Here is a 27,392-nt window from a genome sequence, read left to right on the forward strand (position 1 = left end):
TTTTACTAGCTGATCCTTATTTTTCCAGGTAATTTTACACGTGTCTCTAAACTGATTACTTAAAAGAAGCCTCCTGTATCTGCTCAGTGTGACCAAAAGGTGGAAGCTCTAGTCCTCACAAAGCCTAGTTTTGCAGCCTCTGCATTTCTGAGGTGCGCCATATTTTGGCACAGATGTTGAGGTGCGGAGAGCAAATCTATTTCTCCCATAGCCCAAACTCTTTAAAAAGGATATACATAATATTTAATATATGTATATATGTGATAGATATATATATGATATATATATCTCAACAGCCTTAGGACAGATATGGGGAAAGCACCTCTGGGTGTGAGAGAAACACTAAGCTCTCCGCAGCAGCCTGGCTTGGCATCCTCCGAGCCTTTTCCTTAAACTGAGGAGTTTGTCTAAAAGCAGCTCGTTGGTACCCAGCAGTACCCAGAAATGGCTCCAGTGTCTGCTTCTAAGAATAATCTGAGGGAGCTTCACAGGGGGAAGATAACGGCCATGATGATAGATATTTTGGATTGCAAACAAAATGGCGACATTTTCCACTTCTGCCTCTGAAAGATACAATCCAGGGAGAATAGGGATTTATTTCCCACATCCGATGCTCCTGATCCCCAGACGAAAGCGGTTCCTCACTTCTAGCTCTGAAGCGGGTGATGATAGGGATGCAGGTCTGAGGTTTGCATTTTCTGAATTTGATTCCTTTCTCGAGGAATCCTTAAATCTGAAGATGAAAATATTTCCCTTTACTGTGCCTTCTTTTGCCTCTACCAGCGAGTCAGTAAGCAGCCCTATCTTAAATCCAGGAGTGGAAATGTAATATTTAGCTCCTGTAACATCAAATCAAAAAAGTACTTATAAAATTGCATTTTTATTACGAAGATACCGATCTCCTTGCTCTCTCCCCCTCCCCCTGGGGCCATAAAAAGAAAGCTGGGAGGGAAGGAGAGGAAATAAATTCAGAGAATGCCAAATACTACATTCAGTAGGAAGCTGATGCTGGGATTCAGGCAGTCCAGGGAAGGACTGACTCAGGTGACTCTCCCCAGCTCAGTCCTCCGTTTCTCTCCCCAGCTCAGTCCTCCGTTTGCTGGAGACCCGGGTGAGCCTCAGTCCCTTTCAAACTGTTTCGCTCCTCGTGCAGATTTTAGGAACCATTCCTTCCTTCTGACTCTGTAATAGACTGCGAAGCATCCCAGAGGAGACCAGGAGTCTGATTGCTCCCGGAAAGTGCTCGGCATCCTCTGCGCGGCTGGCTAATCCCGAGGTTTAGGCGTTAGTTGGTCCGCTTTGACCGGAGCAAGAGCGTGGAGCAGAAGACCGCCCTGCGTTATCCCCCGGCTCGGCGGCGGGGCACCTGTGCGCTCCCGCTGCGCCTTGGGCCGGGCTGTCTTTGTTTCTTCAGAGCACAGCACTCGGCAGCCCCTGTGCCCTCGGCCTACCTCCGCAGCAGCTGGGAACCGGGCAGCCCAGCGGGCTGGCCGCACGGCGTTACCAGGGCTGCCGCAGCCGTCTGGAGCCCCAGCCGCCATCCTGAGAATTCGCCGAGCTTCCAGGCGAATAGCCTGGCCAGGCCCCATGCTGGAGCCGGAGGGCTGCTGAGCCCGGCCTGCTCTGCCGGCTCGCCTCGGCCTGAATTCCACGCAGACCCACGTCTTCGGCCAAAGAACCCCTTCTTAACACGGGTATTATTCAGAATAAAAACTTTATTTCTTTTTGTTTCTCAGAATGTGAGCAGCAAGGAATGTAGAATTCTCAAAACAAATCTAGTATTTTTCGCGTTTACAGATTTTTTTTTTCTTTTTCAGTTTTGCCGGATGTTACAAACCTAAATCACTGTTTTCAAAAGCTGGACCTTCTCTGGTTTTATTGCATCATTACCGTTTAAAGGGATTATATTTCCCTTTGAAATAAAAAAAAACCTCTAAGTACGCCAATACACAATTGAACAAAAGGCCCAAGAACCCTCTGAACCATCAGGGTACAGAATTTCTTTAATATAAATACGAACGGATGGGGATAAATAATATTTAAAACTTAGATTATTCAATGCTTGCAAAAAAATATAAATAAATCTGACTGTTCACCAGCATACACACACGGAAAGACGTACACTTAGTCATCCTTGCACAGGGAGCCCCTGTTTCAAAGCGCCTTTGATTTTTTTTTTTTTTCTCATTCTTTACAAGAAGTGCAATTAAAAAAAATTAAAATTAAAAAAGTAATCGCTTCCCCTCGGGAGCCATAATGTACGAACAAATTCACATTGAAAACTCGACTAGAAAATTTGTTCATATACCCTGTTTCTGATCAAAGAGTGGAGAAGGTAAAGGGTGCAGGGCCAGCGGCCTATCGAGGAGCAGGAAGAGATAAATATCGCTACTGATACAGCCATTCCAGCAACCAAGATTGCTACGTCACATAAACTATAAAAACGCCTTACCAACGAGGGGGGAAACCGGGAAACGGAGTGCGGGGGCGGAGAAGAGAGAAAAGGAAGGAAGGAAGGAAAGGGCAGGAAGAACCTTAAAAAAAAAAAAAAAAGTAACCAAAGAAAAAAGGTGGGTGGGGGGAGACTCTCCTGGCGCGTAGCCCCGAGCCCACCATCACAGGTGGGTGAGCTTGGGTGCTTCCTGAATTCTTCCCTGAGAAGGATGGTGGGCGGTAAGGTCCGTGTAGGTGGGGTGCGGCTCCCCAGGCCCCGGCACGTGGTGGTGGCCGCTACCCAGCGGCCCGGCGCCCCCATAGTCCATGGCGCCCGAGGCAGCGTGGGGGAGGTGAGTTAGACCAAAGAGGGCTGGCCCGGAGTTGCTCATGGGCTCCACATAGCTGCCCCCTACGAAGACGGGGCTTCCCTGTATGTGTGGGGTCCCATAGCTGCCATTGCCCTGCAGGCCATGAGCGTGCGGGTCATAGTCGGGGGTGCCCCCTGCGCCCGCCCCTGCAGCCGTGTAGCGCTTCTGTGGGGGTGGTGGGGGTGCACAACTGGGCAGGGATGCAGGGTAGGAGGCGGGGGGCAGCCCGTAGGTACCCTGGGGGGGCTTGGAGAAGGGCGGGGGCGACTGGGGCTCGTACGGGACGCTGTTGACCAACGAATGCATAGAGTTCAGATAGCCACCGGCGCCAGGAGGCACGGGACTGCGACTTGGAGACTGGCCCCCCGATGAGGTTAGCATGCCCTTGCCCTTCTGATCCTTTTTGTACTTCATGCGGCGATTCTGGAACCAGATCTTGATCTGGCGCTCAGTGAGGTTCAGCAGATTGGCCATCTCCACCCGGCGCGGCCGGCACAGGTAGCGGTTGAAGTGGAACTCTTTTTCCAGCTCCACCAGCTGGGCGCTCGTGTAGGCCGTGCGCGCGCGCTTGGACGAAGCCTGCCCCGGCGGGCTCTTGTCGCCAGCGCAGCTCTCGCCTGCGAGGACAGAGAGAGGAAGAGCGGCGTCAGGGGCTGCCGCGGCCCCGCCCAGCCCTTGACCCAGCCTGGCCCCTCCTTCCACCAGGCCCCAAAGGTTCCTGAATCTGTCAGGTCCCAGAGAAAAGTAGGAACTAGGTGCTCTTCTCTTCTCCTGGTGGGTAAAACAGTGGTACTCCCCATTCAGCCAAGGAGCAAATCACAGGCTTCTCTCAAGGGGGAAAGGACAGAGAGGTAGAACTCCCGGTTTGCCTTCCTGGTCTGGATTTTCTTTTTAGAGCTGTTAACTTTCTGACTCATTTACTGGTCCCTTTGGCCTATCGGACAACAGCCTCCCTGTGGGCCAGTCTCAGCATCTCCATTCCCTTCACAGTAACTGAAATGTGGGAAACCTAATGTACACACTCATTCCCCTCCCACACTGTCCGACAATAATTAGTCAGTAGCTTCAACTGGCCACTTTTTTCTCTCTACCCAGAGGAGATGGGCAGACTGGAAACCTCAAACTTTGGGCAGAGAAGGCCCAAAGAAGAGATCCCATTGAAGGTATTTCTGGTGGGGAGGCCTAGGCCCTTCATGCCATGTCCTATTCTTTAGGGTTCCCTATGTCATCAAGCAGCCTGCCCCAGCTTTTGTCCACTAATCTTGTACCCTTCTGTCCTCCCTGGCCCCCCAGATCCTAGCTATGGAGGTCCCAGATGCTCAGGCTCAGAGCAGGGCACTGGCAACTGGAGAAGGCAGGGGCAAAGGTAACCAAAATGCTAGGAAGCCTAAGGCCTGGGGCCTTTCCTCTACTGGAGCCTGCTTCCAGGAGGCCCATGTGGTTCCCATTAGGATGACAAGTCTGCATCCCCCTCCTCCAGGAGATCTTTGGCTGCTTTCATTGTACTAAGTCTGAGTAGGGTCTTCCCAGAGGTAAGGCAGCCACTCCATCTGCTGGAGCAAAAATTGGCTCTGATTATAGGCAAAGCATTGATTCTGTCTTGGAGGGTGATTAGGCCTGTTTTTATTCTGCCACATTGTAGTATGGGGAGGATGTCACTGTTTTATTAGAAGAGCTATGCTAAAAAGATAGACAGTGGAGCTCAGGTTGTTTCTGCACAGAGGCCCTAACTCCAAGAGTGGAGCAAGAAGGGATTCCAACTGCACTAGACCCTACTTGCCCTTGGAGAAGTCCAAAGGGACTCCCAGCAGGTCTCTGGGGTTTTCCAGCCTACAGAGGCCTATCACCTCCCTAAGTTGCAAAGACTCTGAAAACCTTTTTGGTGGGCAGTGGTGTGGGAGCAGTGAATTCCAGATATGCTCCATCGCTTCTAGGCTGTGCTGGATGTGGTGGGCAGTAGCTCGGGAACCGGGAGCCAGGCCAGAGGACCCTCTTCCAGAAGGCACTCCTTTACCTGAGCTAGAGCTGCTGGTTTTCTGCTTTGTGTTTTGTCGAGACTCTTTCATCCAGGGGAAGATTTGTTTGGCCACTGTGGGCGAGTTGAGCAGGGGGCTCTTGGCCGCGTTGGCGGGGGTGGGGTTGCTGCTGGCATTCTGAGGTGGGGAGACAGAAGAGGGAGGCAGGGGCGCGGCAGGGGTAGGTGCAGGGGGCTGAGGTGGGGGCTGAGGCGGCTGTGGGGCAGGGGGCGCGGCCTGGGTCGGCGGCGGGTGCAGGGGCGGCTCGCCCAGGCTTGGAGGCTGGCTAGGTGGGGCGCTCAGGGTGCGCAGGCACGCGTCACTCAGTTCATGTGCCTTGGGGTGGCCCCCGGCGCTGGAGGGAGACTGGAGGGAGCAGGTGGGTCGATGGTACTCGCCGTCGGCACCCAAAGCGACGGACGCCGGGTACGGCTGCTGATTGGCATTATAAGCGAACCCGTTGGCTGCCTGGTAGGGGTAGCCACCGTAGATCGCCGAGCTGTCGTAGTAGGTCGCTTTTTGCATCGCGTTGTTTCACGATCTTGATCGCACACTCTGACAGGGGTTTGACACTCGTGAGGGCGCACATTGGCACGCCCCCGCGGTCACGTGACACTCCGCCGCCAATGGCCGCCCCGCGCAGACCTGGGGGGGCGAGAAGCGCAGCGCGGTGAGGGCTCCGCGCAAATCCATCTTACTCTCAATAGCTAAGTGACATGAAAGCCATAAAAGAAAAAGTGGTCAGCAATATTTAGCAGCACGACTTGGCCCCGGGCGCAGGGAGCCGCGCTATAAAAAAAACCACTGGAATTTACTGGCAGCTACAAATATTTGCTTAACTTGCGTCTGGAGTTGGGGGATTTTCCGGGGAGAGAGGAGAATGAATGAGGGCTGGAAGCCGACTCTCAGGAGCCAGGGTCCAAAAGGAAAAAGGCTTGATAGGCTAGAAAGGAACAAGGCTGGGAGCTTTCTTTTCCAGGGAAGAAGAAACTTGGGGTGTCGCTTAGTTTCTGCTCCTTGGCCTCCTACAGAGGGCCCAAGACTCCTCCACTCTGGGAATCTTGGGAAGTGAACGAGGAGGCAAAGGGGAGCTTGGGTCGCCAATGTTTTCTCGGCTTTAGGACTGATGTTTGCCAAAAGAGCCCTGACATGGAGTAACCTCCCACCCAGCTCCTTCTTGGACCTTCCTGCTCCCAACAGAGATTTGCACAAAAAATTTTCAGGCAATTTGCCTCATCCAACTATGCTGGATTTCAGAAGCTGAGCTTGTTAGGCAGTTAATCCACCTTGTTGGGGATATGACTCACCTCCTTCAAACGAACTCCTTGTGGCCAAGAAGGGGGGAGGGAAAACTTTGGTTGGAACACATTGCGTGTATGTGTGTGTGTGTGTGTGTGTGTGTGTGTTTGGGGGAGGGAACAACAGTAACACCCCACCCAGCAAGTCCCAACTAAAATCCTGGAGAGTTCTTTACTCCTTTCCTCTCCCTGTTTCTTAGGCACTTCCCAGCAAGCCACCCCCACTTCTTTACTTCTTTCCCCCAGTTACAGGAGGTTCCCAGAACCTCCTATCTTGGACTTTCTGAGGTGCTGTTATTCGGGGCAGCTATCAAATTCTACCTGTTAAAACATGATGGATTAGAGAGAAAAAAAAACCCTCCAGGAACCTGAAAAACCAGCGTTCATCTCCATGACCACGGCTTGAACTCTCCTTCCAACTTAACGATAATAGGTTCTGTCTTAGAAACTGCTATGTAATTTGATGTATGGGGGTCATTTGGCTCCGGAGGAGGGATGGAAGCACAAGCCATAAAATCCTGCCAGAGTTTCCTGATCTTTGTGTACTGTTGTTGTTGTTGATATTTGTTACTTGGCCTATTTACCTGCTTCAGAAATACCAAGTAAGGGATAACCCTGAAAATCTAAAAAGCAGTTGAAAACCCCCTGAACCCTCTTTCATTTAGAAAGCAGTTTGCAAAAGTTCAATCTGTTTTCTTTTTGTTTTCAGCCAATGCATGGTCAACCTCTAGTTCTCAGTACAGAAAAGTTCCATGTGAGTTTCAAATATTCACCCCCACACACACTCGGAATGTTAGTCCCTCTGACCACTTAAGAAAATCATAACAAATTCAAAAGAAAATGGTTAACATTCAGTCCAACTATATATATTGAGTCCCAGAATTATTCACGTTTTCCAGGAATATTAGATGCTTTGTTAACTAGAAAAAAAAAGATAATGTATTGCATCTACCAGTAGATGATTATAATTCCATTGCTAATAATGGACTCCTTTAGATTTCATTATTAAGCCAACAATCTGACCAACACCTGCAAAATAGGCACAATTAATTTTCCAGAACCTCAATTAAAAATTACAGCATCCCTTATCCAGAGTTATTGTCAGTGATCATGAGCCCCGGAGCATTGTTCCTCTTTTGGAAATAGGAAGCTACACATACTATAGTTGAAAGTAAATAAAGGATAAAATAAAACTGAATAGCAATTTAATGTATCAATTTCCTTTTCTTTTACTGAAAACAGTTCCTATTACATTTGGCAGAGTTAATGTCGGTCATTATAAATTTTTTAGATACCAGGCTTGTGTAAAATAAAATGTCAGGTTAAGAAAATTAGACACTCGAACAGCAAGATATTAGATAAAACAAAATTAAGTTGATTTTGTACATGCAATATTTCTAGTGACTTGCTAATCCATTATCACAGGTTATACCAGCCTACTACTTACTTAAGTCTTTTTATCAAGTTGTGCATTGTTTCGCAAAATAACAAAAATATCTTTGAAAATCAAAGAGCATACAACAGTCCCCATAAACTTAAAATATGAATTCGATTCTGGGATCCCACCAAAATCCTTCCCATTGTTTGAGGTCAGCAGACCACCACCTTGGAGCTCATACATCCCCGCACCCCAACCCAGCCCCCAAAGTTTGCAACCTAGTAAAGAAGTTGGAGATTTGCCAGCCAGGAAACTTTGCTTTGCACTGCCAAGCAAGGGCAGGGATGAGGGGAGATTCCTCCACAAAGATCTGTGTCTGGACAATAATCTCCAGGTGCAAGAGCCGAAAAAGAGTTGAAGAGGCTAAATTGAGTGCAAGAAGCAAGCCCTATTGCCTCTCTGGAAGATGTGCCCAAATTCACCCTCCGTCCTTCAGACATCGCTCCCTCTTCCCATTCCCTCCTCTTCCTTAGCCTTCCCTCACCCCAAATCTGAGCAGGTTCGTCGGATAGGAGCCCCGAGTCCCCTGCCCACCTCTCCTTCCCTCTGCAACCCAGAAAAGTTAAGGCTGGGCTAGGGGAGAGACAAGAGGTGGGGGCGGGGATGGGAAAGCGGCCTGAACTCGAAGTGTAAGGGTATCAGTCACTGCCGGGAAGGAAGCTCCGGCTTGTGAACTCTTCTTGAACCGAGATTTAAGTCTGCAGCCATAAATCACCGAGACGTAAACTCCGCCATTCAGCGCCGGGAGCGGCCGGTTGCGGCCCTGCTTACCTTAACTTCTGATGAGCGCCGCAAGCGCAGGCTTGGGCTCAGACTCAGACACGGGCTCCGGCCCCCGGCCTGGCTCAGCGGCCCGGCCGGGTCCCCTCGGCGCGGGATGGGCACCGACCCTCAGCATCAGCCGAGACGGCAGGCGGGCGGGAGACCCTGAGGCCCGGTCACCGCCGCGCAGAGCGTGGCCGCCTCGCTGCTCCAGCACAGCTCGTCCAGGGCCGACTGGGGCGGCTTGGACCCCCCCTCCCACCCACCCCACCCACCCACCCCTCCCCCACACCCCCGCCCCCTGCCCTTCCTGAGGGCAGCAGCCGCGGCCCGGAGATAAGCGCTAGTGCGGCGCCGGGCTCTGCCTGGGCTAGTGGCACCGACTTGGGTATGTTTCTTATGAATATTACACGCGGAGTAGCGTCTGGTCCGGGGGTGCGGTGGGGGGTGCTGGGGCGGGCGGGAGGGGAGACCAAGGCGGCTGGGGAAGCGCGGGCCGGTGTGGGGGATGGGGCTGAGGCGAGGGGAGGGACCGAAGGGAGAAGGGGAGCTTGGCTGTGGCGGGAGGAGGGCAGCCTGCCCCCACCCCCCAACGCCCTCCCTCTCCTGCTCCCAGGCGTCACTAAAGTCCAGGAAAATTATGCTAATGAGGACAAACGGCTCTCACAAAGGGGCTATCTTGCTGGGCTCTATTTCTTAGGAATTCGTTTGAGAATAGAATAGAACCACGTATTCCTCTGCCCTGGACACTTCCAATTGTGGGGTGAGGGGAAAAAGAACTAAGAAAAGTGAGTTTCCCAGACTTTGCCCAGTTTATTTCACCTGCAACCACCAAACAGATCTTTGGGCGGGGATGTGGGGAGCTGGGACAAGGCTTTTCTCTAGGGACCCCAAAGAGCCAACTGGGCTCTCTTTGGTTATATTTTAGGCAGAAATTGCTGACATCTTAGCAGCCAGGAAGGTAGTGTCCTGGGAGAGACAGGCACTTGTTCCAGCAGTGAAATGGGATGCTCCGGGCTCAGGTACACACAAGGGTGTTTAGAAACGCGGATCTCCAGTGCTCGTGTGCCCATTTCACAGTGCACACACGCAGCTCACCCGCAGGGAAGACAGAGAAAGCTCTGACCCCAACAGAAACTGATATCGTATATGTATATAAACACAAACACAAACACATATGCAGGGCAGAGGAATATGTGGTTTTTCAAACATATTTTCCTCATTAGTGGGAGGGAGTAACGCTGAGCTGGGCAAAAGAAAGTCTCGAATTTGCCTGGTAATATTGCCACAACTTGAAAGAGGATGATTTTCCTCCTAAAGCCTCCTTTGCTCCCCAGCTTCAGAAGCAAACTCTGCAAGGGTTATGAGTGTGGCAAAAAGAGAGAAATGGAGATTTCCTGCAATCCCAAGGCGTCAACGGCGGGTCCTTCTCAAAGGAAGGTGTTAAAAATATAAGTAGTATGTTTAAACTGTCAAGGAGCCAAAGTGTCACCTTAGAGCAAAAACAAAGCCAGGGGAAAAGGGAGAAATCAAAAAGCACTCCGGGCCAGGGTGGCCTCATGCATACCAATGGTTTTTGTCATTTATGGCTGGGCAAGATTTATGACTCGGCGCCCCAAAGCTGTAAACAGAGCACAAAACAGCAAACACTTGCTCCTTATGGCATATTGCAGAGCAACTTGAAAGGGGGAGCCGGCCGCGTAGGAGGTGAGAGCCAGCCGCAAAAATCCGTTCGGCGGCATTTTCTCTTCAAACCCGCCCGGTCAGATGTGGCATTTGAAGAAAGAAGGCGTGGGTCAATAATCAACCCGCACTTTCTCCTCCAAACTGCTGACGCGACTCTCACCGCCTTCTCAGCTAAGCCAGCTGCCGGGAAGGCCAGCTCTCCGTGAGAACCTGCCGGGGAAAGGGATTCTCTGGGCCGAGGGGACCTAGGGCGCCCGAGCTAGGGCTGGGGCGCCCGGAATGCATACCTTTCCACTGGCGCCAAGACCCTGCCGGGCAAAACGCGGGGACCGGACCTGAGGAGCCGCAGGAGCCCAGGGAGATCTGGGGCTGGAGCTTCGTTCCGGCCAGGGCCTCTATCCGCCCCGATACGTGGCTCGCGGGCCGCGGGCCTCAGCGGGCAGAAGTGGGGCTCCGACCTCAAGACGAAGGTCCGGCGTCCTGGCACGCAGATGGTCGGTGCCCCAGCCTCAAGCCGCTCTGCTGAAATCCAAAGGACTGGCTTTGGAGCAAACGTAGGCGAGAGGATTTTAAAATAATAATTTATACTGGCGGAATGTTTTTATTTGTCGGTTTGTTACTGGTGTTTTGTTTTGTTTTTTAAGCGAAAATGCCGGTTGTTGATTTCCACCTCCAGAAATTACCAGCCGCCGCCTCTGAGCCCTTTCTAGACAAATCCCACAGCAGTTCACCCGGCTCCGCCAAAACCGCAGAGCTTTTCTTTACTGAGAGGACCCCTTGGTTCCACCAATTGCCCCAGATCCCCATGGCTCCCGATATCTCATCTAGGGGAACTAGAAGAAAAGATTTTTCTCAGCACTAGAAGAATACTTGGAGCAGCAAAGGTGCCCGTGGTGCCTTTCTACCGTTCAAGGGGGTGTCCTCCTGAAGGCGTCTGAGAGGGCCTCTGATGGTTCCAAGGCTGTGCAGCCAGGGAGGAAGGTGAGGAATATCGTGGGTAAGAAGAGGCATCAAAATCACAGAACAGGGAGGAAAATTATTGAGGAAATGTACTTGCTTGTGAGGGTGAAGCTGGCATTTTGAGGTAGAAGGGGACCAGCCTTTTTTGATATCTCATAGTTTATACATAATGGACTGCCTTCAGCACTTTCATGGGAGGAAAAACCAATCTGAGCTCTACAAATGTGGCTCTTGGCTTCTCACTGTGCATGCTTTTATATAGAACCAGAGTCCATCCTTAGATATTTATTCAGCTTGCTGGCACTGAAGCAACAATAAAAAGATGCCTCTAACAGACCTCTATTCTCTCTCTCATTCTTTCTAGCAAAACTATATTATTTATGAGTCTTTAACTGGGTCAAAAATGCGCCAGAACTAGGTCATAAATCATATGAAATGCTGACAAGTAATTGAACAGCAATTAAAGCTTACATTTTATTTCCAAGGGGTGTTTTAGAGCACTTGAAAGGGGCTCAGTTAAGCATGGTTACTGCTGAGGCCGGCACTGGGGAGAGCAGAAGGGCCCTTTCGTTCTGGGGTAGTAAATCCCACTCAAGTAGGGGATGCCTGATTTGATATTTTTTTCAAGTACAGAAAGGAATAATCTATATTTTAAGAAGCCAAAGGGGCAAATCCAACCTCTAACTCCTTATAAGCATCCCTTTCCCTACTCCAAGGAGCAGAATAAAGTAGAGTTTCCTGCACTTTCCAGGGAGTTTCCATCCTTTCCAGGAGCGTGGGGTCCCCAAAGCCCAATTAGCTGGGGCTTTCCCAATAATCTGGAAACATGCAGTTTAACTTTCATCTGCCTCCACCCTGGCTACAGCTCTGTTTTGGGGGCTATGAAGTGGAGAGATGTCTGCCTCTGCTTCCTGAGGATTCTTACCTCTGGACTTCCCTCCAACCCAGGGCCCACTGGCCAGTTCTGGAACTCTCCAAGCCAGCTGGGGGTATACAAGGAATGCCCAGATCAGGCACACTAATGAAGTCCAAACCTAATCCTGGCTCCCTCCTTCCTCTGTCTCCTGAATGTTAGAATAAGGAGCCCCTGGGCATCCAGCATGCTCACCCTACCCCAAGGCTCTCCTAGGTCTGAGCTGTCTTTCTTCAGCCCTCTGGGGCAGAGGGTGCTCAGGGAAACAATGGCGGGCCCTTCAGTTCAGATCCTTGGGTCTGGCTTGTGGGGAAGCATGCTCTGCAATCTGGCACTAAACAAAGTGCCCGGAAGCATCATCAATAAAATGGCAGTGCATCTGCACATTTCTCTCATCGATTTCCCTCTTCCAGCTGTTCAGGCTGCTCAGGTCAGCCCTAACCCTCCATCCCCTGCCTGAAAACACCACCATCCAGGGAGAGATTCCCCTTCTTACCCACCCATCCCTCATGCCTCCCAGGCAGTCTAGCCCTGCAAGCCGGTCCACCTCTGCCTACACCTGGCTTCGTACCCTCTTTCTGCCTGGGGATCAGCTCCTGAGACTCCAGCCGTGCCCTGCTACAATGGACAAAGCCACCCGTGCACTGGGGGCCATTGGGCCCACCTAGGTGCCCCCCTAGTGCCCCCTCCTTTACACCCCCAACACTTTCCAGGGAATTAAACTCAGAGTCTGAGGCGCTACTGGTAATCTTTCATATGGTTTCGGTTCTAAAAGAGAAACAAAGGAAGAGAGAGGCTGAGGGTCCTGTCCATGAGCCAGGGTCTCCTCGCCTGACCTTTGTCTCTCACAGCCATAACTCACTCTAGATATGAACAATCAGCGGAAATACCTTAAAATAAATTCCATCCTCCTGGTATGGCCTCGACTTCCATCGGCTAACTCGCCCAGAACCGCTCCATGAGTGCTGAAAACTGCAATCGGCTCAGAGAGCGCTCTCCGGAGAAGGGAAAGAAGAAGGAGGAGGTGGGTGCGTGGGGGTTGGGGGAAAGCTCTGGCTCTGTAGAGAATCTAGAAAACGTAATCACAGGCGAAGCCTGCCTGGGTCTCTGCTCCAAATGCCACAATAATGCGCTGTATTATGTGCTCACGTGGTCATACGTCAACTTAAATCCTTTTATTTGAAATATGGAACCACTGAAGGAACTAGGTTGCCAAACAGAATATTTAGCTTTGGGGGAGGGTAGGTGGGGAACCTTGACCAGCAGTTTTGAGTTTAAGAGTTCTGTCTAAGCAATAGGATGCTGGGAGCCATCTCCCAATGAATGCCATGCAAGACACACAAGCTTATCTCCACTTACATTTCTTTACACACACTCCAAATACAAGGGTACAGCAATGCTATTCACATTTTAAAAATCCATTTAACTTTCCTTACAGCCTCCCACCCACAGACAAGCTGGATCCTGCACACCCATGCACTCCAGTCTCCTCTGGCCGGCAGGCTAGTATATCAAAAGGCAAGGGGCAGGCCCAGAAATAACTGACCTGGACAGTGGACTTCCTCACAGCCTGCCATTGTATGGAATTTGCTAAGACACACACCATACACCACAGCCACTACAGAAACCAAAAAGGACCATAATTACCTGACAAAAGGTTAAAGCATCTCCTCCAAGTCCAGTTGGTTTTGTTCAGTGGGAGCCCACTAGGAAAGATGTGCTTGGCTATAGAGTGGTGGGTCTGGGTTTTGCAAAATCTAAAGAAACCTAGTGCCCTGACCAAACTTGCACTTAAGCATTTCCTCAGTACACAGCTGAGTGATACATGGAATTATAGGTTTCTAAATATGAAAAATATCAGAGGAAATGATCTAATTGCTCTGCAAGAGACCCTCCCCCTCCAAAAAAAAAGAAAAGAAAAGAAAAGGAAAAGAAAGAATCAACCTTCACTGGAGTGCCTTAAGTTAACAAGGCAAGGCAATCTGCGACCTCTCCACAGGCAGGTCTGTCCACCCACTTTTCCAAGACAATTCTGTGTCCACCAGCAAATTCTACCCCCACCCCCACACAATTCCTATAGAGACATAAACTCAAAGATGAGAAAGAGCCCCCTTCAGAACTCTCAAAATAATCTTGAGCAGAAAACCAGTAGAGAACCAACTGTGCTCAGGAAGAACCTAACTGAAACAAATAAGCTGCTCCCACCCCTGATTCCACCCCTACTCCTGCCTTCTGCCTGGTGACATTGCTCACTAATTTCAACATTGTACCCTTTCATGAGCTGTCTAAAAATCTTCTCTTTTCTGGTCTTAGTTTCTGGACTTCTGAGAGTACTCTGAGGCTAGTGAGATCCTCAGGCCATATTCTTTTGTTCCTGGAGAATGGGTCTTCAGCTGGCTATGCCTAAGTGTGAGGACTCACTTATAGCAGCTGCAGGAGGCTGTGCATGATGTGATTCCTCCCCTTCACTCCTCCCCTCCAGAGGAACAGAAGGGGTCTGATGAAAATGTAAGGTCCTTAATAAGAGAACCTGGTCATGGGTTGTCCAAATCAGAAGGGTAATAAAAGAAGAGACCTAATCCCTTGGAAGCAAGTCCTGGCCTAAGCTGGTGACAGTATTTCAGTAAGGTTCAATCTGTGGTGTAGCTGGAAGAGAACCTCCATGTGAACTTTTCCAGCTTTTATGTAAGTTACAAGCTGGAAAGTAAGAACTCCAAGTGAAAACCTGCCTTTCTCAGGTTTGGGGGATATAGGACAGGAGTAAGAGCTTGTTTCCAAAAAGCATTCTCCTGTCCCCCGAAAACTCACTCCTCTCTTTCTTACTGCTGCCTCCCTCATACCCCTCACCAATCATTCACATTGAGCTCTCCAGATACCCTAGAAAGGGACCTGGAGGTATTACTGGCAAGTTCCTCCCCACCCCCAAGTTTCTGAAGAGGCATCAACTCAAAGATGAGAAGGGGCCCCCTTAAAAACTCTCGGAACAGTCAAGCAAATCAAAACTCTTAAAGCCATAAATTGGCTGGGTATGGTGGCTCATGCCTGTAATCCCAGCACTTTGGGAGACCGAGGTAGGTGGATCACGAGGTCAGGAGTTCGAGACCAGCCTGAACAACATGGTGCAACCCCCGTCTGTACTAAAAATACAAAAATTAGCCAGGTGTGGTGGTGCATGCCTGTAATCCCAGCTAGTCGGGAGGATGAGGCAGGAAAATCACTTGAAACCAGAAGGCAGAGGTGGCAGTGAGCTGCGATCACACCACTGCACTCCAGCCTGGGACAGAGCGAGACTCTGTCAAAAAAAAAAAAAAGCCATAAATCAATGAGAGAAGTCATTGGTACTGCTTCAGAGAAATGCCTTAACGCCAGCAAAGCTCAGAGGCATCTCAGCTCCAGCCTGGGGCCTCCACAGGGCTGCTAACATCCCAGTTAATGCTCCAACTGCTGTTTAACAATTAACATTAACGACTTGGGGTGGGATGCGGTGATTTGGTGGGATGAGAAGGGAAAAATCTGAGAAGTCAAAAGACATTTAACTTTTGAGGTAAAAAAAAAAAAAAAAAAAGCAGCTTCTCTATGAGAGATCTTGGCCTGGACAGCCTATCTGGGGAACCAGCAGCTGAGAGTTCTCCTTTGCCACTCTGCAATCCACTTTCCTGGAGCAAAGCTACAGGCCTTTTAAAAACCCAGCTGCCAGTCCCTCTTCACTCACTTCACAGGCCTCCAACTTGGCCTGGGCTGGGACTCATGCTGTGGTCCTGGTCACCAGAGCCAAAATAGGGGGAAAGCTGGCTTGGAAAAAGCAGGCAACCAAGGATACAGACTGTTAGTCAATATTTGCAAGGCTGTTGGCAGATTAGATATATCTGTACTCAAACACTGCAATCTGATTTCTCTGTCAAAAGTACACTTAACATTTTTGTCCCATTACTTAAATCTAGTGGATTTTCTACTCAGCATCAGGTAAGGCTCTCTTAGCCCACTCTGTGTATGTGTGTGTGTGTGTGTGTGTGTGTGTGTGTATGATAGATTCTTATTTAACATGAGATATGTCCTATGGGTGCAAGGGTAGTACAAATGGGCCAAGTTCTCTGGACACGTGTAGATGTGTATATTGTGTTATACACAAGGCCCCAAACTCCTGCAACTATTTATACATGCAATTGTTCTGTTGTTTGCTGAGATGGAAATCATATACACAGAGTTGCAAATTCCTGAAACGTTCCATCTATATTTGATATAAACAGACACACAGTAGCTGAGCAAGTAACCCAGGTTGACTATTGCTCTGTTTACCTTCTATTGGAAAAAATAATTGTATCCAGAACACCATATCAGCCTTAGAGCACCACTGAATATCATGTTGCAATTAATTAACAACCTGATATCTATTTGGGAGCAAATTTAAGGGAAGACTGAGGCCGAGGGAATAGAATACAAAATCTCAAAACTTTTTAAAAAGAAGTAATTACTGAAAGAACAAAGCAAACCCATTCCTTCATACCATGCTTTTGAAAGCTATTCCAGCAGCCCCTCCCCCAAACAGGCACGTAATTTATGGATCTTTTACAAGGTAATAAACCACAGCAATTGCCTCCCTGCATCCCAAACTAAGACGACAAATTAGGTCAGAACTTGAAAATAACTTAAAAGAGTTTTCCCTTGTTTCGAATAGGAAAAGAAAACGCCAAGACAGAAAACCATGCTTTTCCCGTAGGAAGAACCCATGATGAGCCCGGATGAAAGAAGGGAGAAGACCCGCTGTCTGCGAAGTCCTAAAGATTAGAAATACAGCAATCTTTCTCATGCCGAAGGAAAGGCAAAAGGATCTGAGAAAAACTGCAAGGCAGTGATACAAGTTTTCCTCAACAGCGGGGCTGGGACTGTAGACAATTTCTTAACTCACAGCCTCCTCAGTCGCCTCAGTCGACAAGAAGAGCAGCCCACGCAGCGGCCGCCGCGCCCGTGCCCGTGGCCTTTACTTGCTTTTGCCCTGAAGTTCAGTGTAGTGGTTTGGGGCTTGCAGGAAGAAACAAGCACACCCCCTCTGACTCTCCACAACCCATATTTGCCTTCTGCAACAGCTTCTCCTGCCCATCGCTGGCTTTGGGGTAGGCTCTTTGTCTGCCTGACGCCCCGCATTCGCAGGGCAAGAAGCTTAAAGGAATCCAACTCCAAACTCCTCTGAAGTTAAATATTGACCAGAACCTCTTTCAATAGGCCGCGGTTGCCAGGAACCGTGGAGGGCCAACTCCTCCCAACCGTCCTGGTGCAAAGTCCCACGCGGTAAAGAGTTTTGGAGCAGCGCTTACCTAGAAAGACGTTTAAATCTGAACCAGGAATTGTCTCCAACTCCAGGCGCTCAGGGAATCGCCTTTTCCGGTGTCCAGGCGCTCTGCAGACAAATAAACAGCAGAAGGTGAATGGCGGCTGCGAGGGAAGGGAGTTGGAGGCCGGGAGTGGGAAGCGCGGCTCCTGCGGGCGCCAAGGTGGCCCTGGAGGTAACGCGAACACCAAGGAGTCGCCAGGGCACTCGTCCATGCGGCGCACTCATTGCTCGAAATGTTCCAGTCTACAAATGGCCCGAAGATGGTGATTTATTTTTGTAAAATAAATACATACTCCATCTCCGCACCCATACTTTCTCCTTTTTCTTTCTTTTTTTGGGGGGAGGGGGGTGCGGGGGGTGGAATGGGGAAGGAAAGAAAACGAAGCAGAGGAAGCTGAGAGGGTGGAAGTGGCTTTGCTGGTGGTGTGGACTGCTCTCAGAGAGCTCTCTCCTCAGGCACCCCAACTTGGAGAATGTGAATGCTCGCTTGATTTTCCTTTCCTAACAAAAGGAAGCCTTGTCTGGGAGCATTCAATCACGGACTCTCCTGAAACCTCACTAATAGTGTTCATTTCTGTTGGCGCGAAATCAGACCCGAACTCAGTCCACTGGCCAAAGGCAGTCTTGGGAGGTTTTGTCTTCTGGTTTATGCAACTCTAGGTGCGTTGCTTCTAGGTCCTAGTGGGCTGGCGGGGCTACCGCAGCACCTAGTTCCTCAGAGCAGGCCAGCTAAGACTACTGGAAACTGGGAGGGACGCCAGCTGGTACAATACCTGCTCAGGCGCCCTGCTCCTGCCTGGCCTTGCGCAGCGGCCACAGGCCGATTTGATGCCTTGATTCTGCTCAAATCTAGTCCCTCACAATGTTTGCAACCCTCTCTTGCCCTCTAACCAACAAATGGTCACCGAGCCAGCAGTCAGCCTTCTGGGAGTGGGAGACGCTGGGGAAGGGGCAAAGAATCGTCCACTCTCCGGACCCTGGCTTGAAGAAGTTCTGCGCTCCGCTGGGACTCTGTGGGCCCTTTGCGTCTACAGACCTATCCCTGCCCCCACTACCCCTTCACTCAGACCCAGGTAACCTCTTACCCCAGCCTGCCCCAAACCAGCCCTCCGCTGTCTGTCTGCCTTCACGCAATTCTGTAGATAGCACTAAGAGGGGCTATCAAATAGCCCTCCTGGCTTCGGAGCCCCCGAGCACGTTGAACAAGTGGCCGCACAACAGGAGCTGCGCTCTGCCACCATTCGACCCGCAGCCCCCACAAAGTAAAGGAAAAGGACTTGGGATCCACGCTGCACCCCCTTTCTCTTGTTCAAACTTGCTTTCTGTGTCCCCAAAGGGAGTGCCCACTGGTCTTGGGGATCCTGGCATGACCGTGAGCAAGGTGGACTCAGCCATCCTGCACTTTGCCTCTCAATTTCACCCGAGAAAGATCTGCTATGCCGCCATCCAGCACTCCCCTGCGTGACACTTAGGAGTATGTAATTATTATGGTTATTATTATTTTTGCTGTTTCCTTATCCCCAAGTCTAATATTCATGGCTGCTGTCCCCCATAAATCGTTCAGACTAATGAGTCACAGAGAGATGCTGCCCAGGTCTCTCACTCTGCAATGGCCGCCACTGCCGCCGTGGCCTCGCTCTCCGCGTTTTTGGCGCTCGCTTGCTCCCTCGCTCGCCCGGCGCGGGTGATTTATGAACGCCGGGAAAATTGAACAAAGCCGCGCGCCCGTCCTGTGGTATCTCTGCAGCCTTCCCCAGCGTGAATCAGAACATTACCAACTGTCTGCGCATCCGTCCCACTTCACCACCAAAGCCAGGATGTGACCGCAGAAAACCCAAGCCCGAACTCACGATTCCCCGGACGCGGCGCACTCCCCGGACTCGCAGAAACCCTGCGGAAAAAGCCCCAAGACCTGGCGAGGGCCCGCCAGCTCCGTCCTCCCTGCCGAAGGGCTGTCTCCTGCCTTCCTGAAGGAGTTAAAAGCTTTTGGAGATAAATCTGAGGGTGTGTGTTTTTAAAAATCAAATGGTAAGTTGGAGTCTCATTTCTGAGAGATTTATTCCTAGTGAGGCCCTGACGACTCCGATCCATTCCTGACTATCTGCATTAATTATTTAATGAGTCACGTGACCTCAAAGATTACAATTTCAATATCTCCCTCGAACAGACGCTACACCTTTATCAGCTGCAACCAGGGTCCTTGTTTGGCTCTGCAGGCCTCGGGGCACATTCATCCTTGCCCTGGTCCGAGGCAAGCCACCACCATCGAAATAGCAGGGCAAGCCTGACAGAATTAGTCATCCTGGGATTATGACTGTTGTGGGTAGTGGGGAGTCCTCTGCTCCCCACTCCGAGGCACCCTGACATCTGTCCCCTCCTGAGCCCAGTGGCCAGTCCACCTGTCTAAGCTTCATGACTAGGGTGGCTTGGTTACAAAATCTCCCCAACAGCTTTGATGGCCCATGAGGCAAGAACCCATCCTTCTTCTCTGGATGTACACACCTGTGACCACCCAGGTCAAGTGTAAGCTTAGATGCATACCTCCATTCCTGGCAGAATACCTTCCTAAGAGGAAGGATGTCTGTGCCCTTACTGCTCTCTAGAGTGAGACTAAAGGTTGCATTCCACCCTCATACTGGTTAACATAAGGAACGGTGGAGGGAGGATCATTCAGCTGCCTCAGTTTTCTCATCTGTAAATTAAGCGGATTGAAGCAAAATGGCCTCCAGGTCTCCTTCACTTTGGACAGTCTTTCAATCTAGGAATCAATCCCAGAGAAAGTGGGGCTGGCTTGAAAGGGAGGGGGTTTCCCCATGAGTTTGGAGTCTTCTGAAGAGATGCCAGTTCTGTAAGTTGCAGACTAGAGGGTTTCAAGACAACCACAGCAGCCTCCCTCATACCACCAAGGGAACAGAACACAAGTCTCTTCCTCCTATTGTTTCCAGCCCATGTGTTTCTTTGAAACACGAAGCAGAATTATTCTTGGGACAGTGTATAATATAGAGAAGGGGCAACAGAGCAGCAGTTGAGAAAGGTGAGCCTGTGTTCTTCTATACAAGACTGTGTCTAGGGATGCAGAAACCAAGGGAGTGCCAAGGAAAGCCTACTGCCTGCACAGAACCCACTCATTCAGATGGGAAGCCCCAGGCCTTTTTGCTACACTGATTCTTTGGGTTTTTCTTCTCTTTCATTCTAAAGAGTCATTGATCTGTTTCTATGCGGGAACTGCTAGAGAGAAGGCAACAGTGAGGAGAGAAGCAGAGTTTGGAAGCTTAGGGGAACAGGGGGACAGAGGAAAGATAGGGATATCCACCCCGCCCCACCCCACGGGGAGGTGGCTGAGATGTAGGGGAATGGGGCCCCCTGGGACAACTGGGTATGAAGTTGGAGATGCTATGCAAAGGGACTTCCCTCCTCCCCCATCCATCTAGGTAATCTTCCCACGAGCTCCATCCTGGGTATTAAGTACTCTACTATGCCTGTCACAGTTGAATTCCTGCTGTAATAAAACACCGGGTATATCGTAGATTTCAGCAAAACTAGGGAAGGAAGCCTGCAAAGTGCCATTTTTCTTCAAGGGGGAGAGTGTTAAGTACTTAATTCAAACTGTGACTATTAAAGTGTCTCCTATCCGATTTGGGTTGATTTCAGATGTTGACAAAACTTTTATCTCCAGAGTCATGCCCAACTTGGCTCTGTGACTAAAGCAGATGAGTGTGTATTGGAGGGAGGGAGAAAGAGAGGAGAGCATGTGTAAGGCTTATTTTGGTAAAATTATAGAGCTTACACAAAATACTGTCTTTAAAGGTCAAGGGTTTGAGGGGCCAGTAGGGTTTGCTTAAAAAAGAAAAGAAAACAAAACAAAACAAAAAACAATTAATGAGATAGAAAATTTGTCCTCTCAGTGAACTCTTAAGGTTGCCCCAGCAAAGGGCAGACAATGCATGATTTTGAAGCACAAAGTAGGATTTTCCAATCTCTTATAACAAGCTCCCTTAAAGGACAATTTGAAGCAGGCAAAACAACACTAAAGAAATGACAATCATTTGGATCATTTTCTATAATCTTGGTTTTGTAAAACTCACCAATACCTTAATAATCAATACAGTTGGGACAAAAAAGCCACCTCGTCCTGTAATATCAGAAAAAATGATCTCAATCCTCTATCTTCCCTTTCTGGATAGACTTATAAGTGCAAGTGAAAAAAAGTCACCCCCTTCATCCTCATACAACTGCCTCTAGCATGAAGCTAATGAATGTTCCCATACCCCTATTTTCCCACAAAGGAGAAATATAAGAATTTACCTTAAATGATGATAGTCTGCCATTTGAGATTTTGCAGCTTGACACTCAATTTCCACTGAGAGTCTAGGCATTTTTTTTTTTTTTTTTAGCAGACAGCCAAGATGCTGTGTCCTTGCCTGAGACCACATTATTTGCAAGAAGATCCCTCTCTCTTCCACAGACTTTTCCCAGAGAATGCCTTTCAGAATTGCTGTTGAATTACAAAGAAGTATTTATTGTTTGAGGTGATTAATGATTCCTAGGAAAATTGCTATTTTCAGCGTGATTTAATTTTGTTTTACAAGTGTGTGTAGTAGGGGGAGGGTTAATAAGTTTCAGCAGCAGTTGCATTGCCTCCAGAAATTCCTGGCACCCGTTCACACCTTATAAAATGCACTTTATGCCAGGTTTCTCCTGATTTGGGGAGGTAAGTGTGTATTTGTTTGCTCCTGAATTTTCTTGGCTCCTCAGAGACTGGTATCTATCACTTCCCTCTCAAATCTGATTTGTGGGTATAAAACTGATCACCCTTGTTTGTATCACACACAGGGCAGCAGGGGTGAAAGGGGTAACAGCTCTGACAGTGGCTAAAGGGTTTTGCCACTAATGAAAAAAAAATGTGTTTAAAAATTCTCTGATGTTGCAGAGGCAGGTGAGCACCTACTCCCATCTATGCTAAAATTACATAACCTAAAAGCTGCACTTTTTCAAGGCCAGGTGACAGTTCTAATATTCTGGGGCTAGTGAGCACTGGTTTTTGCTGTCTTATTGTAGGGGACTCCCTGCAGTAAGCACCAAATCTAAATCAATAAACAAATACTAGGGCTATAGAGATTGAGAAGTGGGTTTTGATTTTCAGCCTTTTGGATCTAGATCTCTGGAATCGAGCAGAAAAATCACAAAGCATTTGAGGAAAGTGACCCTAATTCAGAGTTTGGCTATTTTCCAGCAGTAAACTCTCCCAGGTCTACTTTGCATGGGGTAACTTTGGGGGTATATTATGCTTTTTCTTTCCTCAGGAGAAACTTTGGAGAGTGTCCTTGTAAATTTCAGTTTATTTGAAAGCTCCTTCTTCAAAAAAGAGAAACAACCAAGCAAACAAACAAAAATTCCTAGTCTGTAGTTAGTGAAGAGGACCTTAAGAACAGCCAAGAAACAAAAAGTAATCTCAACCCTTTGCACGAACTATTTTTTATCTCCAGGGAAACAGGCAGATTAAGTGTGAAGGTGCAATAAATACCAAAGAGACCACTTCTTTCCAAGTGTGCTCAGAGTTCAGTGTGTAGAACAACTGCAGAAACTCCTGGGCCCACAGCACTGCATGGTTTCAACTTTCATTGCAGGGAAGGACACGTTTCTATGCCTTACAGAGACTTGAAGCCTGAAAGACTGGCCAAGTTTGGGAAGAAGAGGAGCCCTCTCAGAGCTCAAGAGCCTTCCTGATCTTTGGAACTTTTCCACAGTAGGCCAAGCTTGACAAGAGTTCAGCTCAAGTTGAGCATACATACACACACTCTCACACACAAATTATGTGAGCTGTCAGAATCCAAGTGAATACAGCTCAAGCTATCTACAAGGTTTTTACATGAAAGGTCAAGTATCTCAATCCAGAGGACTTTTGTTTTCTTAATGAAAAGCTTAGAAAACACATGAATCTTAGATTTTTAATGTTTTTTAAATGGAGTTTATTCTTAGCACATGGCTTTCTATATAGCCACATCACAATTTGTACAGTTCCACATAAGTCTAAATGCACTCCCCTCTCCCCAAAGACTGTGTCCCAGAAGGGGACAACAGTATCTCTGTGACAGTATCTTAAATAAATGCAAGTAAGGAAAACTAACATGTCACACCTACCATCAAGGTCTACACATCTTAAGAATTAAATAATCTTGTGAGGTCCACAGTGTCTACTCTTTTATTCAGTTCAATACAAGCTTGGATGAGCTGCCTTAATGGGGGAGGAGGAGGTAAGGAAGGTGGGGAAAGAGTCTCTTTTCTTCTGCTTTCAACAAAGATGCAAGTATACGTCCCCAGTCAGCATGGGCTGTCCAGCTAGCTGACTGTAGCCATCTCAAAAGTATTTGATACCAAGTAGTCCTTCTCAGGTATCCACACCTGGCAGCCTTGTTTCAGGCCAGCAGGTTGTTCCACCAACCAGCATCCGGGACAACTGTCCTCTCTTGGGTGGCAACCAGCACACACTCTTACCCGGATAATGTCTTCTTTTTGGTTATCCTTTTCACCAATTTGGGTTTGTTTTGGTGTCTATTATGGTCCGGGTGGGGAGGGGTGGATGAGGAAAGGAGCAGGAGAAGAGAAGAGAAAAGCAAGTAAGGGATAGAAACTGGTCAAGGTCTCTAGAAGATTATATGGAGGAGGGAACCGGTGTGGAGGTGCTCGGGTGGGGGTGGGGATGGAGGTGCAGGCTCTCAGTTTGTGCTTTCCCTGGTGGGCCGGCAGAGGCCGAGGCCGAATTGGAGGATCGCATCTTGGTGTTGGGCAGTTTGTGGTCTTTCTTCCACTTCATCCTCCGGTTCTGAAACCAGATCTTGACCTGGCGCTCGGACAAGCAGAGCGTGTGGGCGATCTCGATGCGGCGCCGCCGGGTCAGGTAGCGATTGAAGTGGAACTCCTTCTCCAGCTCCAAAACCTGCTGCCGGGTGTAGGCGGTTCGAGAGCGCTTAGGCTCCCCTCCGTTATAACTGGGGTTGACTGAAAACCCAGAACCCCGAAAGAGAAGGCCAAGGAGGAGGGAGCGGAAGAGAGAGAAAGGAGGAGGAGAGAGAAGGTGGGGTGGGGAAGAGCAATTGGACATCATCATTATATAATAACCTGACACCAAGTTCACGCAAGATACATAAAACCGCAAAGAAAATGTTTCACAGGCTATTGACAACGGGAAACACCCGAGAGCCATAAAGAATGGTGCTGGGCATTGGGGCTGAAGAAAAGCTTCAAAGACACATGGCCTGAAGCCTCTGCCAGGGCAATTAAATTTATGGGGGCTATAATTACTGCCCTAACAGCTTGGCGTCTCGTAAATCTCCTGATAAAGGGACCCTGGGTACAAAAGGGTTCTCACGTTGGGATCAGGCGGCTGGCTGGCGCACACATACCCACATCTCACCGCAGCCCGGGCCAGATGGGGACTCCCCTCCCGAGGCCCCCTTCCCCTGAGCTTCTCCCTCCTGACCCCGACCCTCGAACCCAGGTCCAGCCCCGGCCCACCTCCCGCGCCTCCCCAGCGGCGCCACGTACCGGCGCTGACATGGATCTTCTTCATCCAGGGGTACACCACGGGCTCCTTGCCCTTCAGGCCCAGCGGGCTCTTGTCGGCCAAGAGCAGCGGGCACGCGGGGGCGCTGCCCCCTGCCGGGACGCCTGGGGTGGCGGGGGCCGCCTCGCAGCGCCGCGGGGCCGCTGGGGGCACCGCGCGAGGCTGCAAGGGCGGAGGCGGCTGGGGCTGCAGGACGTGGCTCGCATGCAGGCCGTGCGCTGGGCCCTTGGCGTGCGCCGGGGGCTGCTCGGGCTGGGGTGGCCGCCCGGGGCTGGCGCCGCCGCGGTAGCCATAGGGGTAGGCAGTGTCCGCGGCCCCGTGCGCGGGGTACAGCGCGGCGGCAGGGTAGGCGGGCTCGCGGGCGGTCCGCGGCGCGTAGTAGGAGGCAGGGGGCTCTCGGCCGCCGCCCGCGTGAGGGAGCTGGGGCTGCTGCGGCGGCAGGTGCTGGGTCGGGGGCGCCGGGGGCTGCTGGTAGCCGGGGCCCCCGCCCGGGCCGCCGTCTTCGCCGCCCGGGCCGCTGTGCTGCGCGTACTCCTCGAAGGGAGGGAACTTGGGCTCGATGTAGTTGGAGTTTATCAAAAACGAGCTCATGGTCATTAATTTGTGAAGTGCAAAAATACTAATTTTTCTCGCGTTGTCGTTTTTTCTGGGCTCGCCGAGGCCCCTCCCCCTCCTGCCTCGCTTCCCATCCCCCTTTCCTCTGCGCCCTTCCCCTCCCCCCGCTGTCAAGTGCCCACCCTTCCCCCTCCCGCAGACGCCGCCACCAAAGTTCGAGCCGCTCCTCCCCAGCCCAGCGCGCGCCCCGCCCCGTGCCCCACGTGCAGCGCCCCCACCAATGGGCGCACCGCGCGCGCGGACCCGGATCAGGAAACGCGCGGGTGCGTGATGGATGCTGCTGTCCTGTCCCTGGGCTGGGGGAGGGAGCAGGAGCTTTGGACCTCAGCCCCCCAACTTTGGTTCCCCCTGGGAATTCGGGCCCTGTCAGGCTGTAGGTCCTCTTGGGAGCCCTCTGCTTGCCCTACTGCTGGCCTAGGCCTCGGGCAGTCTGGCAGCCGCGACTCAGCGCTGACCTCGGGCGCAAGCCAGTCAGGCTTCGCGTCCTTCAGGGGTTCTAGGCTAACGGGGGAAAGGAAGGGTGTTGGGACCAAGGGGCATCCTGGCTTTTATGTACGCCCCTGAGAGGCCACCAGACACATTCTCCCAACCTCAGATCCCCCTTCCCCACACCCTGCTCCTTGCGTGTCGGCCTGAGAGCCCTTGTTTTGAGAAGCTTGGCAGAAGCTGCAAAGGGTGAGTGGGCAGCTAAGAGAAATCGACCCAAGGATGTAAAGCGAGGCCATTCCATTATAACTGGATGGACGCTTTTCATTTTTTCCTTCTTTCAGAGACAATCTGTTTCGCTTTTTCCTAAGAAAAATTGGAACCTTCCTAATAGCATCTAATTTGATGGGATTGTCGATGTGAGAGCTAAATATGCCCGCGATTGCAAGGTGCGATTGTGAGAGAGAAGGTGGCCCAAGGATGGGAATGGATAGAAGCAATACCTCCACAGAACCGAGCTTTGAAAACAATAACTTTCTATTTCAGAACAATCCCCAAACAAAAGCAAGCTAAGGGTAGAATAAACGCCTTGCCGGTCTGATCGCTGATGGGTCTTTTCCAGCTAAGAATTTCGTGTTTTCTCTTTTAGATCCTGCTTTCTCAGGCAGTATCTGAGACTAGAGTTATATTTACAGGACAGTCTATAATTTCTTAATTGCTGAAAATTAGCGTATTAACGATATCAGAAGCTCCGGAAAGGAGGGAGAGGAGACTGTTGCCTGCCATTTGGTAATTGAAATTTGATGGGTACACTAATAACGCCATTATTAACAAATAAATTACTTATTCCACCTAATGTTGATCTTTGAAGTAAACACTTATGCCTTATTTGTACTGTGTACTTTCTCCCTTTCTTTTCTGAGTAAGAGACATATCTAGATCCTCTATTTTTCAGCCTAGATTAAAGCAGTGCAAACTAGCATAGTCACCATTCTAAAAATATTTTCATATTGGCATGCAAAAACAAGGATTTTTCAGCTGGTGCACCTTAGTTGATTTTTCAAAGAGCAGTATAAACAGCCTTCTCACAACTGAGTCTGGAACGCAGACAAGGAAAATTATTTCCTAAGCCTGGAGACACTTCAAAAGGAATGTCAATTCTATCTTCATTCATATTGGTTACTCATAGGAGTTACTAAATACTGGAATATATCCATTTGATGGATAGTCATTTAATGCTTAGCCACATAAAGCCTATTATATGGGACTAATCTTTAAACTAATTTAGGAAAAGAGGTTAAAAGGGGGATCATATTAGCTTTCTAACTGGAATCACCCTGAAGTGGTACAAAGAGATTTTCCATATTAGGTGTATGTGTGTGTGAAGAGTGCTGTCCATTCACATGAGGCATCCTGAAAATTTGTTTTTAATGAAATCTGAGCCACAGACAGAAATCAACACTGAGTGTAATCTTTAGCCATCCTCTCTAGACTGGAGGAAAAATTCAGCCTGTGATACATCTACCTGAACCAATATCTCTCCCTAGCAAGAAAAAATAATATACACATAGGTTGTATACAA

The 27,392-nt window shown here is 49.8% G+C and overlaps 2 protein-coding genes and 1 long non-coding RNA gene across 6 annotated transcripts in view; 1 reads left to right on the plus strand and 2 right to left on the minus strand.

Annotated features, from left to right (window-relative positions):
* Positions 1–864: 864 nt before the first annotated feature.
* HOXA3 (homeobox A3) overlaps positions 865–27,392 on the minus strand; it is a 46,317-nt gene continuing 19,789 nt past the window's right edge. Inside the window, exons 3-5 of one of the 4 annotated variants that reach the window (XM_033194231.1) lie at positions 17,189–17,271; positions 4,819–5,464; positions 865–3,421 (exon numbers count right to left, since the gene is read on the minus strand). In XM_033194231.1, the coding sequence (XP_033050122.1) occupies positions 2,616–3,421; positions 4,819–5,344 (1,332 nt within the window). In that variant the 5' untranslated portion in view covers positions 5,345–5,464; positions 17,189–17,271 and the 3' untranslated portion in view covers positions 865–2,615. Of the gene's footprint in view, positions 3,422–4,818; positions 5,465–8,326; positions 8,569–16,782; positions 17,566–27,392 lie in introns of those variants that run through there. The other 3 variants (XM_033194232.1, XM_033194233.1, XM_033194234.1) reach the window with 3 other exon arrangements.
* LOC117073417 lies at positions 8,607–17,514 on the plus strand. The gene is made up of 2 exons (XR_004433228.1): positions 8,607–8,705; positions 16,552–17,514. It is a non-coding gene; the product is annotated as an uncharacterized LOC117073417 (long non-coding RNA).
* HOXA4 (homeobox A4) lies at positions 23,151–25,453 on the minus strand. Its single transcript, XM_033194240.1, has 2 exons — positions 24,751–25,453; positions 23,151–24,204 (listed from the first exon to the last, which is right to left on the minus strand). Exons 1-2 carry the CDS (start codon positions 25,364–25,366, stop codon positions 23,858–23,860), a joined length of 963 nt encoding a protein of 320 aa, XP_033050131.1. The 5' UTR covers positions 25,367–25,453; the 3' UTR covers positions 23,151–23,857.

This window comes from Trachypithecus francoisi, unplaced genomic scaffold (genome assembly GCF_009764315.1).
Source record: "Trachypithecus francoisi isolate TF-2019V2 unplaced genomic scaffold, Tfra_2.0 Lachesis_group4, whole genome shotgun sequence".
Lineage (NCBI taxonomy): Eukaryota > Metazoa > Chordata > Mammalia > Primates > Cercopithecidae > Trachypithecus > Trachypithecus francoisi.

Bases quoted from the DNA above. Each gene is read 5' to 3' on its own strand.
- HOXA4 (XM_033194240.1), bottom strand. From the start codon at position 25,366: ATGACCATGAGCTCGTTTTTGATAAACTCCAACTACATCGAGCCCAAG. The intron at 24,205-24,750 runs GTACGTGGCGCC...CTGGGTTTTCAG, and splicing joins GAAGATCCATGTCAGCGCCG to TCAACCCCAGTTATAACGGA.